Source organism: Brugia malayi (assembly GCF_000002995.4).
Source record: "Brugia malayi strain FR3 genome assembly, contig: Bm_v4_ChrX_scaffold_001, whole genome shotgun sequence".
In the NCBI taxonomy this organism is placed as follows: Eukaryota; Metazoa; Nematoda; class Chromadorea; order Rhabditida; family Onchocercidae; genus Brugia; species Brugia malayi.
The window spans coordinates 13,174,308-13,190,573 of record NW_025062479.1 but is presented as its reverse complement, the minus strand read 5'-3'; the positions used below and the strand labels follow the sequence as shown (position 1 = coordinate 13,190,573).

The 16,266-nt window shown below is 22.9% G+C and overlaps 1 protein-coding gene across 1 annotated transcript; it reads left to right on the top strand.

Moving 5' to 3' along the window:
• Positions 1–4,007: 4,007 nt before the first annotated feature.
• On the top strand, positions 4,008–8,126 carry Bm17987 (Uncharacterized protein; the record flags this gene model as incomplete). Its single annotated transcript, XM_043074707.1, has 6 exons — positions 4,008–4,031; positions 4,720–4,863; positions 5,311–5,448; positions 5,773–5,868; positions 7,318–7,418; positions 7,862–8,126. The coding sequence occupies 6 exons, from the start codon at positions 4,008–4,010 to the stop codon at positions 8,124–8,126; spliced, it is 768 nt and encodes a 255-aa protein (XP_042930641.1).
• Positions 8,127–16,266: the final 8,140 nt, after the last annotated feature.

Here is a 16,266-nt window from a genome sequence, read left to right as displayed (position 1 = left end):
TTCCTTTTTTCCGTTTTTTTTTATTCAGAATATTAAATAATCTTTCAAATGTATTCAAATATTTTCCACAAAGCACATTGAGCTGTATATTTCTATAAATTATCTAATAGATGGAATTATCAAATTATTAATGTTCAATTAATAATTTAATCTGCACGCGATTTTTAATTGTATTTGTAAATGTGGTGAAGCAGCAACGAACATTTTAAATCTTTTAATTATGAATATATCTGTATGATATGAGGAAAATTACATACAATTTAAGACCTACTTAATTTCGAAATTTCAAAACAAAAACTGTGAATAAATTTAATCACTTTAAATTAAATGGAATCACCTGACAAATTGCTTAATTTAAGATGTCTTATTCAGCACAACTGAAAGTTGCGCTATAATCCGCAAAAAGATGATATCCGAATAGACAGATGCATGAAACCAATAATGACGCCAGATGTTAAGTATTCTCCTATTGCAATTCAGCAAGAAATCTATTTATTGGTTCAATTCCTGCTCTTATTCTTTCTATTATATATTTTTTCAAATATATTATTAAGCAGAGCTATCAAATATCAATTCGTTCATTTTTTTAAATTTTCATCAAAGATTTGCAGGTTAGATTTTATGTTTTAAATACTATGCATTGCTGATATTTTTTTCATCCAATATGATAAATTGGATGTTGTAAAAAGTGACAAATTAAACATTTAAAATATATTTCGTTGCAATAGGATGAGATATCATATGAGTAATATGAATGATCATACAAATGATACAATCAATTTCAAAAAGCAAATATAACATTATGAAAAGGGTTAGCGGTCAGAATAAAAAAAAAAGAGAGAAATTTGCAAATGCACTTGACCCTTTAAAATAACAAGACTTGAGTAAATTAATTGCCATGTTAATTAACTACAATAATTAGCAAATTTGGTAATCAAATAAAGGAAAAATTAAAAAATTGAAATGTTAGATTATTCAAACAACACAAATGTGACATAAAATAATTGAGAAAAAATAATGCTGCAAATACATGCGTCATTCATTACCATTAGCGAAACGGAAAATTAGCTGTAGTGGATGAAAATAGCCAGCGGTTAACCTCATTGATTAGGAATAGGATGAAATGGTAGGGGGGGATAAAGGAAGGGACGACAATACCGCTGCACACAGACTCCACCCACCCCATCATCTTATCGGTCATCTCATCATCTCTATGTGCGACTCCGCAACGCGATATGCAACACAGACGTTCCAGGCCTGTATGATGGTGATTAATGATTTTAATCTGTGATACCTGGCCCATCTAAGGTAAATGAGGTTAAATGTCAATCCTTCGTGGGAATATTCTTCATACACATTAAGTTTTTACACACACACATTAAAAAGTCTTCATAACACATTAATGACATTCATATGGGAAGTTAATCAATCCTTTAATGCCAATAAAGACATAAATTAATGAAAATATAAATTGATATATGAAATGAACTCATCAAATTGAATACTGAAAATCGCATTCAATTATGCACAATTTTTTGTTAAATTACAATTTAGTATGATTCTGTATTCAGTTTTTTGAACTCACTTCAGGTTTAGTATGCAAGTTAAATTAATATGCAATTCAGTTTAATATCTAATTTTATATCAATTTATACCAAATTAATATACAATTCAGTTTTATATCTAATATTTAATTTGACATCATTCATTTCAGTTAATAATTTGAATGTTTTATTTTAAAATGGGATTAAAATGTGAATGATAGTTTAAATAACAGGTTAATAATGTTTTTATAAATAAAGCATAAAAATAAAAGAGAATAATTTGTTGCTATTATTATCGCAAATTACAAAATACACCATTCAAGTCCATTATAATAGAAAATATTTTTCCAATTTTAAATGTTATTTATATCATATGCAAATTTTAATTATTGTCAGCATTTCTTTTTTTTTGCTCATCAACTGATTTTATCTATAATAATCCACGTATATGTACTATTCCACGTATACGCTTTCAAAATTTCAATTATTGTAAATTTAATTTATATCTTCTAATTCTTGCACATTTAATTTATATTTTTTAACTTGCTCATAAATTATATTAGTATTTATCCATAAATAGTGCTGGTACCAGTATTATTATTCATTTATTTGTTTGCTTAGTAGTTTCATTAACTGATTGTTTGTTCATTTGTTCACTATATGTAACAAAATTTTCTTTTATTTCAGTTGTAATCACTAAAAGGATAATTGAAAAAAAGATAATTTGAAATGTTTTATTGAATAAAGCATGTTAATATGAAATCTTCGATAGTTATAGTAACCGAAACTATAATGCAACTTATCATTTGTCAGCGATTTCCATCCATGGATGTATTTTATTGTTTATCAATGATTTATCAGCGTATTGGTTGTTTGATCAAAATTTTCAATCGATAAATGTATATCAACTCGAGAAGAGATCGAAAATAGTCGTTAATGCATTTATTCATCAAACCAATAATTAACAGTGCTAATTTAGCAATTTTTTTTTTTTTTTGAAAAAAAAATTTCAAAAATGAAAAAGAACTGGCAAAAATGAAAGTAAGTGAAAGGAAATTTTTTAAAACTATCAATAAAGCTATAAAATATTCAATTTATTTGTATAAAATGATTGAATTTATTAATTGTCATTCATCATAGCAACGTTTGATTTATTAACATACATTAGCAAAATAATTTATAGATAAATACACTTTGATATTAATAATTTACAAAATGTTATTTTGGAGAATGGTAAACTAGCCGACTGGCTAATCACAACTTTTTTTTTTCTTTTTCTATAAACAAATAATTTTTAGGTTTTAACAAACAAATTGAAAGAAATTTATGGAAAATGAAAATGGATTTATTATCAAATGCTAGAATAAAATTAGATGAAATGAAAATTCAATAGAAAAATTTTTCTATTATGTATGAAAATATTTAGCGCTTATAAGAATTATGATGAAAATAAGATTGTTTCTAAATAAAATTTAGTTTTTATAAAATTTTATGACTATAAAGAAATAGTTAAAGCAATTATTACATGTTATATATAATTCTACTCAATTTATAAAATTTTAGCCAAATGATGGAACTGATGGATTCAGCTAAAATAATTTTTTTTTAAAAAAAACGAGCTAATTTAGAAAATGAAGAAGTATTGATTTATTCCTCAAATCTACTGATATGTAAATAACTAAATTGTTTCAAGCATGGAATTCATGCAAATCTGCTTGGATAGGTTTTTTTTTCTATTTTCTTAAATTATATTTTTTTCTGCATATGGAATTTTCCCTTGAAAATTCACAAGTTCTTACTGTAACATTCTAGCAATTATTCGTGGCATTTCATAATTAACAATTTTACTAACTAAAAACAAAATATTATCTCTATTTGCATCCAATATTCATATATAATAATATTTCAGTTATTTTATGAATTATTGTATTATTGTCTTTTTGTTTCAAAAGTAGAACATTTAACATTAAATTTTTTACCTTTTGATTTTTTTAAATTCTAACTTATGCTTTTTTAAAATCCAAAATTTAAATTTATCTAACATCATTAAGTTATAAATATCAAATTTGTGGTAGCTATTACTGTTCAAATTTTTCTTTAGAATTTGCTATCAATAATTTTGGTATTGAATGAAGTACAGTTGTCAATCTTTAACATTAAAAACTATTAAATGGAAATATTAAAAAAAAATATTAAATGGAACTGATCTAAATCAGTGGAAATAATGTGCCGAAAATGTAGAAAAAAATGGATATGAATTGGGTTATCATAAAACACTACTCATCGTCTCGAGAATAACAAATTTTGAGATGCATTAACAATCTTAAAGAATGAAGTATTGAAAAAATGCAATTTGAATAAAATTAATATTTAATTGATAAAATGGAAATTGTTACAAAATGAAACAATTAATGAAGAAAATGTTCACTGCAAAAATATAATAAGTTGTAATTGGTCGACAAAATGATTGATAGAGCCGCTCGATCTGTATTTTTTTGTTTTGTTTATTTTAATATTTAATTGAAAAAATGATTACTATTTTGAACTTATTCCCCAATTTGGTACTTCACTAGTTGTATTTTCCACTTATTATTGTCATTTATTTATTTATTTAATAAATTGATTGTTTGATTTATTTATTTGTTCATTTTATTATTATTATTATTATTATTATTATTATTATTATTATTATTATTATTATTATTATTATTATTACTTATATTATTATTATTATTACTTATATTATTTATATTGTTGCTGTTATAAATTATTAATACACAAATATATTCATGTTTTTACTGAAAATAACAGGTGATACTGTCATTTCTTACTAACTTAAGTAAATCAAGCATGTTAAAAGTGCAGATTTAATGTTTGTTAAAAATTTGAAATTACTGATGTAGTAATAATTACTGCTATTATCGCATATTTTATTCATTCCAAATTTTAGCAAAGAAAGCAATATTTGTTTTATCATAAATAATATAAAATGAGTTTACAATTCGTATCACTTACCATTATCACTCTAATGCGTTGTTAAATGTTAGATTTGTTAATCTAAGTGATATAAATAGTTAAATAATAATAATAATTTTTATCCATTATATGTAACATCAGATTTCTCTTCAACATCACTTTTATAATTAATTCTGTACTTCGCATTATTGATTTCCAGATTAAGCGATCCCGAACGCACCTAGCGATGCGTTTTATGTTCCGTGTAAATCCGTGCTTTTACTGTTTCGGATTTCAATGTGTTTTTGCATTACTATTGATAATTTTAATAGCATTATTTTGCAAATCAGTTAGCTTTAAAATTGTAAGCAATTCATTTGATTAATTAATTTAAGCTTTTTTTTTAAATTTTCGCAAAGTAAGTGTGAGTGTCAAATTTTGTTCTGGCATTTTTTTTCTTGAGAAATCTGAAAATTTGCAGTCTAGTTTAAGCTTATCAACCCTTGTTTTTTTTTTTTTTTTTTTAAAGATATTTGCTCCTTATTAAAATATGAATAAATTCATTACAAAAGTGAAACTAATTTACATTAGTCAAAACTGAAAAATATAACTTTTATTCTACATCTTGTAAAAGTTTCATCAACTGACTGAGAAAAAGTTAGACCAATTAATCAATTATTTAGTTAACTAATGCTAGACCAATATCATTTGATTTCGTTCAAAAATTATAAAATGATAGCAAATATTAGTTAGTTTATTTCAAAGCTATTTCAATAAATAATAATTTTAATTCGCTATATTATAATTTCAGGATGAATTTAGCCGTCTTTTGCGAGAAAACCAAATTTTAAATGAAAAGAAAAATGTGATGCCATTTATTGAATGCACCTATAAAAAAACGCCAGAATTTTCAACTGTTCATATTTTGTATTACTATGATATTCTTTACGTAAATTGACGCTAAAATTTACGTCTAAACGTTATACAGATATTTCTATCAATATGCTTATTTATATAATAAAGGGAATATTATTTATATTATTACGTTTCGTGTTTTTGCACTGTCTTTTTTTTCTGTTCATGTTTTTCATACTTAATTTAAAGCTTTTTATATTTATTTTCTAGGTATTCTATATTTGTTACTTTTTTAAGCTCTCATTTTATGATTTAATTTTCAAATTTAAATTCCATTTATGCAACAAATATAAAATTATGAAAGTATGAAATAAAATAATTTCAATTAAAAATTTTTTAAACAATTACATGAATTTAGAGTAGCTGTGGTGAAGATGATGATTTATATGCTTTTATTTCACGATTTTATGAAAGTACTTCTGCAAATTCTCAATGTGTCAATCGTGTTGACTTGGTATGTTTGTTCATTTGTTTTCATTTTCAAACAAGAATAGGCAAGAAAATGATTGAACGATGAACGATGATTAAATTGTTTAATGATTAAACAACAAGAAAACAAGCAAATAAAAAAGGAGAAAAAAAAATACTCGTCGAAATTCGTTGATGGTAAATATTGAAAAAAATGGAAAAAATATCTCTGTTAAAATTTATTTTGATATTAAAAGATTAATATTTATAGAATTTCTTCTATCTTTCTTGTTATTAATTAAAAGTAATAAAAACAATCATAATAGTTTAACAGATTATTTCAATTTAACATTGACATCAATAAATAAGTCATTCAAATTTCAATCTAACTTAGCCAAAAAAAAAATGTCTCACCTAGTCTAAATGCATTTTTCAAATAAGTACACAAATTATTAAAACATTTTTTTAGAGAATCTTTTTCATTTTATTATTACAATTGATAATATAAAATAATTTGCTTACTTTGGCTAATATATATGTTTGTTCAGCCAATCAAAATGGCTCATAATAGCTAATAAGAATGATTAAAAAATTATCAGAAAAGAAAAAATAAAAATATCTCATTAAAAAAAAAATTAGTTATACGATTTTCTTCATAAGTTCCAATAAAATACTTCATTAGTCTTCACTGATTTTGTTAATAAATATTTCACAAAAGTACTTTATTAATTTTTAGTAATATAAAAAATATGCAAATTTTTTAGTTACCATGTTTATCAACTAATAATGTATTGAAATTTAACCATACAATGCTAGAAAATTTCCCTCAATGTGCAGGCCTAAATAAAATAAGACTTAAAAATTATATTACACAATCAACTGCAATTGTGGTCAGTTTTTTTTTTTTTTTCTCTCTCTCTCTTTCTTATCTTTTTTGAAAGATCAAAATAACTGATTTAATATTGGCAGTAAAAATAAATAGTAATGTTTAATTATTTAATAAACTTTAAATCATTAATTACTTTATTGTATTCTTAAGTGTTTTTAACAGTATTATAGAATTTTCACATGCAAATTGCAGCAATACTGATTGAGTTAAGGCTGTCGCAGGATTTAAAATTTATGAAATTTAAAAATGATTGTTAAATTAAAATTATTGAAATTATTATTATATAAATTTAAAAATTGACAAAGTTTGAAACAATATATCAAATATAAAAATGGTCAAATTAACTCAGGAATGAAATATATGAAAATAATAAAACTTTAATATTGCATGATATTTAAGTTAATAGTCATAATTAGGAAGCTAAGCTAGAGAGAACTAATTAATGGGAAGGGAGGATGAAATGTAAATTAAAGTTGATAATTACTCATTTATAAATTAGATATTTAACATTTGCCATTTCACCATAACATATATGAACATAACAAAAACAATTAATAACATACTAATGTCATCAGATCAAATAATAATTTTGTTAGAAAATTTTAGGCACCATCAATAAATATTACAAAATATCAGTATAAAATACTTCGTCCAAAAGATTTTTTGGTAAAATGTCCTATATGTGGTATTAAAAGTTTCTTTGGCTGGTTTGACTTTACAAAAAAATTTCATTCATTTATTTCAGATTTATTTTCATTAAATCATTCTTTCTAATTTTCAGTTATTTGAAATCTATATTGCCTTATATAATGATATCTGAAAAAAAAAAAAGATTTTTTTTTGAACATTTCTTAGAAATTGTTAAATTAATCCAATAGAATAGATGAATTAAAGAGAGGAAGAAAGAAGAAAGAAAGAAATAGTTGGAAAGAAAATTTTTAAATTAAAATATTCCATGTGAAAACTATAGGAAATTGCATCTTTAATAAAAAAAAAAAAAAATACATAATTTAATCACGAAGAGAAGTACCTTCTTCATTACTTATTTGCAGTAATATCTATTATTTTACATTTTCGATATGAACAAATTTTTTGAGTTAAAAAAATAAAATTTTATGTTTGTTTGTTGAACTTTTTTTTTCTGTTATAGGAGAGAAACATATGATAAAAACATTGGTGAATGGAGAAATTGTGCACGTGAACTTAAGACATACACACGTGGTTGGCCACAACACGCACGTTACTGTGATTTTGAAGATGAGCATGACGAAGCTGATTTTTGTCGTCTTCATGAATTACTACGTGAGAAGCTTGGTATTAAAATGGACGAAAGTAATGAATTAGATTTTATTGATTCAAGTGATTCAAGGAAATTATCTCGAGGACAAACTGCAAGTACCATAAATTCACATTGAGTTTTTTATTTTTATAATTTATGTATAATATTTTTGCTTTTTATTTTATTTATTTATTTATCTTTTTTTTGAACTCTAAGCAGCAGAAAATTTTTGTTAATTGAATTAATTAATAAAATCTAATAACATCCATTCAATTCTAATCAAGTATGAATTTTAGAAAAGGAGAAAGAAGAAGATTAAAAGAATTGTGGTATGAAAATGAAAAATGTATACTGTGATTCCTTTTTTCATTTTCTTCTTTTTTTTAATATTTATTAATTACATAAAAATTGTATTTTTCCAGTTCCTTTTCCTGTTTCTTTTAGATGTTTTTTTAAAATATAGTAATAAATATTATCCGCAATATGTAATGCTTATATATTTCATCATAAGCATAATTATTTCGTTGATTAAAATTTGTTTTGATGCTGAGAAGTGGCACGATTTATAGTTCGAATGTTTGCATTACTACATATATCAATAATAATAATAATAATAATAATAATAATAATAATAATAATAATAATAATAATAATAATAATAATAATAATAATAATAATAATAATAATAATAATAATAATAATAATAATATAATAATAATAATAATAATAATAATAATAATAATAATAATAATAATAATAATAATAATAATAATAATAATAATAATAATAATAATAATAATAATAATAATAATAATAATAATAATAATAATAATAATAATAATAATAATAATAATAATAATAATAATAATAATAATAATAATAATAATAATAATAATAATAATAATAATAATAATAATAATAATAATAATAATAATAATAATAATAATAATAATAATAATAATAATAATAATAATAATAATAATAATAATAATAATAATAATAATAATAATAATAATAATAATAATAATAATAATAATAATAATAATAATAATAATAATAATAATAATAATAATAATAATAATAATAATAAATAATAATAATAATAATAATAATAATAATAATAATATAATAATAATAATAATAATATAATAATAATAAAATAATAATAATAATAATAATAATAATAATAATAATAATAATAATAATAATAATAATAATAATAATAATAATAATAATAATAATAATAATAATAATAATAATAATAATAATAATAAAATTAATAACAATAATAATAATAATGACAAAAATAATAACTGCTATTACTACTATTGAGGCAACAATTGTAAACTAAAATGCTTCCCTCTTTTTCTCGTTTCCGTAATATTTGAAATTTATTCTCGGTGCTTCATGCAATCTATCGGATCTGAATGTTAGACAAGAAGAGGAATGAGGTCTGAAAAGAGCCTTATAATCTTGGCCAGTTTACTTGCAACGCCATTGTTGTCAATGCAGTTTGGCACAATGCCTTTCCATTCATCCATTCCCCTTACTTTTTTTCCTCTTTTCTTATTTATGCATCTAAGTATAAATACATATGTATGTCTATGCATATGTATGTATTTGTATGTTAAAGCTAATAAAATAGTTTAAGTTAAAAATTTTTAAACGGTATCAAAATAATTAAGAAATGAAAAATCTCATCTTCAAAACTGTTATGTAAAAATTATCAATGTGAAAAAGCAAAAAGCTTAAAGAGATTCTTTATAACTGTGAATGATCACTATCATTTATTCATAGTTTACGCTAACTGATAATTGATAAGTTAAATTTACCTGTTACTGAAATTTTCGACATGAAAATTGTTACATATAATTTAAATAAACTAACATATTTTATTCTTTTTCCTTTCATTTCGTAATAATTATCGTTATGTTTTATATATATATTAATAAGTTGTATTGTAAAATACATTCAATCTTTATTTTTATCGGTTCATTTTATTCGACAAAATCGATCAATAATTGATTAATATCAAATGATATGTGATTTTTTCCATACTAATCAGAATGATATAATCTTTTATTCCTACTTTTTTTCATTTCTCAATAATTTTTCTATAGTAAATCATTCGATATGTTACTAAATAGACATAAAATAAATGAAAATGTTGCCTAGCGACGAAGCATTATGTATCTCTCTCTGTTCATGTCTTAATTTGAGTTCTATCTGACATTAAATATAACGAAGTTAATGAAAAATATGCATACAATATTTCCTATTCGTGCTGATTTTTCTAACAAATTTATATCTATTACTTTAATATATTATTTGAGAAATTAATAATTAATTATTAAATTTTATAACAATAATAATAATAATAATAATAATATGTTAAAAAACGACAAAATGAAAACGTTAAATATTATAAATTTCTGAAAAATAAATTCAAATTTCTTTGTTAACTTCAATTTTTTTTTTTGCTTCATTCAGCAAAAATTTATTAATCAATTCTCATTATTTTCATTATAAATGAATAAATTTTCATATCAAAATATTACTTCATGACAAAAAGCTTTTGGAACTTTTACGAATAAAACTGAAACACAGGCTAAATAAAGATTTAAGTAAACTTTTGAGTATAGTGAATCATTAAACTTTTAGGTATAACTTGCCTTTCGTGTGCACTCGTGTGTGTGTGCGTGTCTGTGTGTCTGTCTGTCTGTTCGTCCGTGCATATGCATGCATATATGTGTGCATGTGTGTATGTATGCATGTATTTATGTATGTGGTTCTTATGCCATTAAGGTTTGTGGCTTCTGCCTTTTTTATGCATTAAATGAAATGGAAATGTTACATTTGTTCCGTTTCATGTTAATGTCCAAAAATATCAAAAACAAATGGAAATTATAATTTAGCAAGAATGAATTGATCGATGCATGTCTCTGACTTCTTCCCATTCTGCTGCGTCATTTTCACAGTTTTATCCGTTCATCTTGCTCTTCCGTCCTCATATTCATCCGCTGCGCTATCCGCCGTTTTGCCCTCCGGAACGGTCCAGGCATCATTCCTGATACATATGTGTAACGATGAAAAAGAGCAATGTAGCACAATCATTTCTTTTTTGTCACAATGGAGATAGAGAGAATTGATTTCAATTAGTAAATTTCACATATTTTCCATTCTAAATTATTCAGTCAAAAAATTCTCCTTTCTTCCTTTTTAATTTGTTGGCGATATTTTCAATAAAATATTTTTTTCCTATTTTTGATTGCAAAATCGATTAATTTACTTGCATAAAAAAAACACAGAATAGAAAAAAAAAGCCTAAAACTATTGTAGGCACACTAAAGTTAATTTAAAACCGTTTTTAATCGTTGTAATTTTCACGAAATTCTTCCCATAAATGTAACACATTTATGACGTATCATACACCAGATCAAAATATGATAATCAAAGAATTATTAATTTGATCCTTCTGTGAATGAATTATTATTATTAATGCTATTATTATTATTTTATTATTGTTAAAATATATATATATATATTTTATCACCATTAATTAAGATAAGGAATACTTGGTTTGATAGGTGTTATTATTGTCGTAACGTATTCATTTCCTCATTTATCACATTTCCTGTCAAAGCCTTAACTTTTATTCTTTGGCCTTAATGTTAGTCATATTTAATTTTGAGTTTTATTTTTGCTTTTTCGTAATGCAAAAACTGTAATATAAAAAGTCATAGAAACTTATGACGAATGATGAGAATTAAGTGTTTAACATGCAAATTCAAATATACTTAATATATAAATATACGTAAAATACGTACACGTTTACTACTAAATATTGTTTCCTATTTAAAATACGAAAGAAAAGGAAAAAGAAAAAGAAAACAAATATATCAGTTTAGCAAATACTATTATTAAATGACGGTAGTATTATTTATAATAATATTTTATCACATCTTTTTTAATATTTCCACGAAACATTATCACTAAATAATTTATGATCCTTCTTTTTCTGATCCTTTGATTTTTTTTTTCCTTTTTTTTGTTTGAAATTTAAACGAATAAATTGACATTTTTCGATTTTTGAGGAAAGAGGAGACAAAACAGAGGTTAAATCGTTCTGTCGATTCCTTTTACAGTCTAGCCCTCTTCACTTCTTTTTTTTTCAACTTAACATAAAATGCTCATTGCACGAATTAGTTCCTTCTACTTTTCATTTCCTTTGCAAACATTTTCATCCATTTGTTATCAACTATTTCATGCTAATATTTCATTCCTTTCTTTCTTTCTTTCTCCCCCTCCCTTTCATCCTATGTTTTCCTTCTTTTTTCATTTTCCAATTTTTTTTCTAACTTTTTCTGGTCCCCTTCACTCCAGGTTAAAACCTGCTGTACAATTCATGAGAATTCCAATTATAATGCATCAACCCATGAAATTTTTATATTTAGATCTACTGAAGTGACAATGACGTCTTGTATTAATGCTGACATTTCCGGTGACCTTTATTGATTGAAATAATTTCTTACACTCATCATTTCTTGTGAAAAAAACATTACCGATTATTTACTATAAATAATATACTATTGAAAATTATCATAAATATATTGGTGTAATATAAAATTTATAAGTTGTATTGTAATTATTTGTGTTTCATTATAGATTAAAACATTTGATTAAAGTATCTGTTAGCAACAATTTCAAGCAGTTAAAATAAATAAGCAGAATTAATGAATATTAAGGAATAAAATAATTATAATATTATTAAGTAAAAATTCCTTAGCTTTACCAACTAATAAAAAATAATCAAATGAAATATTAACATTTTAAATGATTTGAATGACAACTTTTAATGTAATCGGTCATCCGCTATGATGAATAAAAGGAAAAAAAAAATGTGAAATGATAAAATAACTTTTTTTTAACTATTATTATTTTAGAATATTTCTTAAACTATTCTAACGCTGTCAAATTTGCAACTAACATTTATTTCATATTTAATTTATGCTGTGTTTTTGTATTTATTTATTTTGCGTTAAATTTTACACTTACTAGTTATAATTACTGCCTAAGCTTGTTTAAAAAAAAATAATATATATCACAAAAATGATTGTTAAAAATAATATCACAAAAAAAAGATAATAATAAATGAATGAAACGGAACGATGAAATAAATCTGTCAAATGCAAATTAATTTTATTTATCAAACACTTTCATTTATGAATGATTTAAAAAAAAAGAAGGAAAGTGTATAGTGAAATTATACAAATAATTAAACTTTTTACATAATGGCAGTTTGCTAATAATAGTACTGCTAGTAATATTAATAATAATAATAAGTATATTAATTATTTTGTAATACACTTTATTCAATATTTTTTTCTCAATTTAACATAATATTTATAAGTTTGACAATGATTAAAGTACAATATTCATATCAATAACAGCATACGTTTTAATAAGAAAGCATTTCACGTATAATTATCATATCATATGAGTTATCAAAAAAATTACGACTATTTTGTCAAATTCATCACATTTTCGTAAACTTAGTTATCATACTTTATATACGAGCCATATTAAATTAGCAAGCGGAATACCTCATTAAACTCAAATTGACGTATAAGATGACGCATAAGCACTTGTTTCGTTTTTGAAGCAGTTGTTTGTGATAATAACGATGATTTTTGCTTGTTTTTTTGCTTCTTCACTTCTTATAGCTTAAAAACATTATGTTTTACGTTTGTTTGTTTGCTTGTCTGTTTGTTTTTTCCAACAATATTTCACAATAATTAATTGAAATTTAGGTAAGCTGATTAATATCAAATCACTTATCATATTTTAAAATACAATTGTTGTTATGTGTATTAGTCAAATCAGATTCTTGCAAACATTCTACTCTATTTAATCAATTTTATCATTGCTAAAAGATGTTTAGTGCTTAGTTCTGATAAGAAAATAAAAAATGAATGCTTTCATTTGAAGTTGAATTTGAATGAAATGAAATAGTGGTATATACACAGACATAACGATGCAAATATTACATATGTATACATTAGAGTTATTTCTTATATTTTCTGCTTTATGACATTTAAATTTCATTTTGTTTTCATACTTAACTTTCATTATTGATGTTTTTCAATCAAATGTCAATTTTAGTTTGAGAAAAAGTAATAAAAAAAAACCCTTTCTTTTTTTTCAAATTTTTTTTAAATTAATAATTTATACAATAAATACTTCTTAAATTAATAAATTAGTTATATAATAAATACTGAAATTTTGCCTCTGTTTTTTTCTTTTAATCCATATATATATTTTATTCCTTTCCACAAATAGTTTTAATTTATATGTGTAAATGTGTACAAATATATACTTTCACTTCTTCAATATTTTCATTTAAATTTTTTCGTCGTAAAATAAAAACAGAAAACAAAAAGAATAAAAAAAGATGAAGAAAAAAAGAAGAAAAGGTAAGAATATTGTGATATTTTAAAACAATAGAAAAGAGGAAAGAAAGGAAAAACTTTAAATAAAATAAAACATCACTTGAAATCAATGAACAGAAAAATTAATTTATTGTTTTAGGCGGATATGTTGGCGTGTACACTTTGCGCCTATAACATAGGATATAAATGATGAAAATAAAGAAAAATAAAAATAAAAAATAACAGAAAAAGAAAAAGATGAAAATGGAGAAGAATTAGAAGAAGCTAAACGGTTTATACATTTTGATGCTTTTTCCTTCTAGTTGCAGTTGTTGATATATAAAAATAAATTTAACTGGTGCAAAATATCTTTCTCCTTCTCTCTCTCTCTCTTTTTCTCTTCCCCTTTTTTCTTCATTCCATTCATCATTTTATATGTTATCAATTTTAACTTTGCTTTTCTATGAATCCATTATCAGTAAAAGTAGTTTATTATTATTATTATTATTAGTAGTAGTAGTAGTAGTAGTAGATTGATCGATTCAGCTTTTAAAACTTTCCCTCCATTAAGCCTACGTTTTTTTCTTAACAACAACAGTCTACTAACATTAGCAACAATAAAATAATAAAATACAAAAAGATTTAATTCACTGTTATTAATAAACAAGTTGGTTCAGACTTGATTTGATTCACATGCAAGCATTACTCCACCATATTTATCATAATTAGCATGATAATTTTTTTTGAAACTATTATTAATTATTGTACACTATCTGTTGAAAATTTCCATTAGTTTCCTTATTTTTTTTATTAAATTATCCTAAATTCTATCATTTTGCTCAGCAAGTGATAAAATTATGAAGTAATCAATATACATTGATTAACATACATCAAAGTAATTAATATACATAGTAATTAATACATGCAGTAACTGAAGTTATATAAACTAATTAATATACACCACTACTTTCATTTCTTGTCCAATATAACTATCATCATCACCATTACCGTTATTATCTTTATTATCCTCAAAATTTGCCCTTTCAATTTAATCAGCCTTCTATTTCTCATTATTGTTATTTCTTGTACAATATCTGCTTTTATCATATTATCATTATCACATCGTCATATTATCATCAAAATTATCGTCATTATTATTATTATTATTATTACCACCATCAACATCATTACAACTATCATCTCTATCACTTTTTAAAAATTACCTTTTAATTTTATTAAGATTTTTGTCCATCTTTTTCTTTTTCTTTCTTCGTATTTGTCATACTTGGTAGTTTAATTTCTTTGTTATTATTATTAATATCATTGTTATTACCATTAACAATATAATCTTTCTTTACATGATTCATTATTTTATTTTACAATAGTTTCCTTACTTTCATTTTATTCTTTCATTGAATGAAATTTCTCTCACATTCATATATTTTTGCATTCATTTATTACTATTTTTATTATTCCTTTTCATCTTCTATCTTCTACTTACTTTAATTTACTTCACTGTTCAATATCTCTAATTCATACTTACACTTTAAAAAAAAAAGGAAATATTTTCAAATAATCAATGTATGAAACAGTTCCAAGAAATTTTTTTACATTTTCTTCCTTTCTTTTCAAGAAGTAAGGAGAAGAAAAAGGGAAAAGTAAGCAAGATTGGCTAAAATAAATATCACATTACGTACTTTTCTAAATGACGTAAGTAAAGAATTAAAAAAAAATAGAAGCATATTTGTGTTATGTATTGGCCTCTTTCTGCAAATATGAAGGATTATTGCTTGTCGAAATGTTATGAGTGGAAAAAAGATTAGAGCTAAATAAATTGGGCAAAAATTT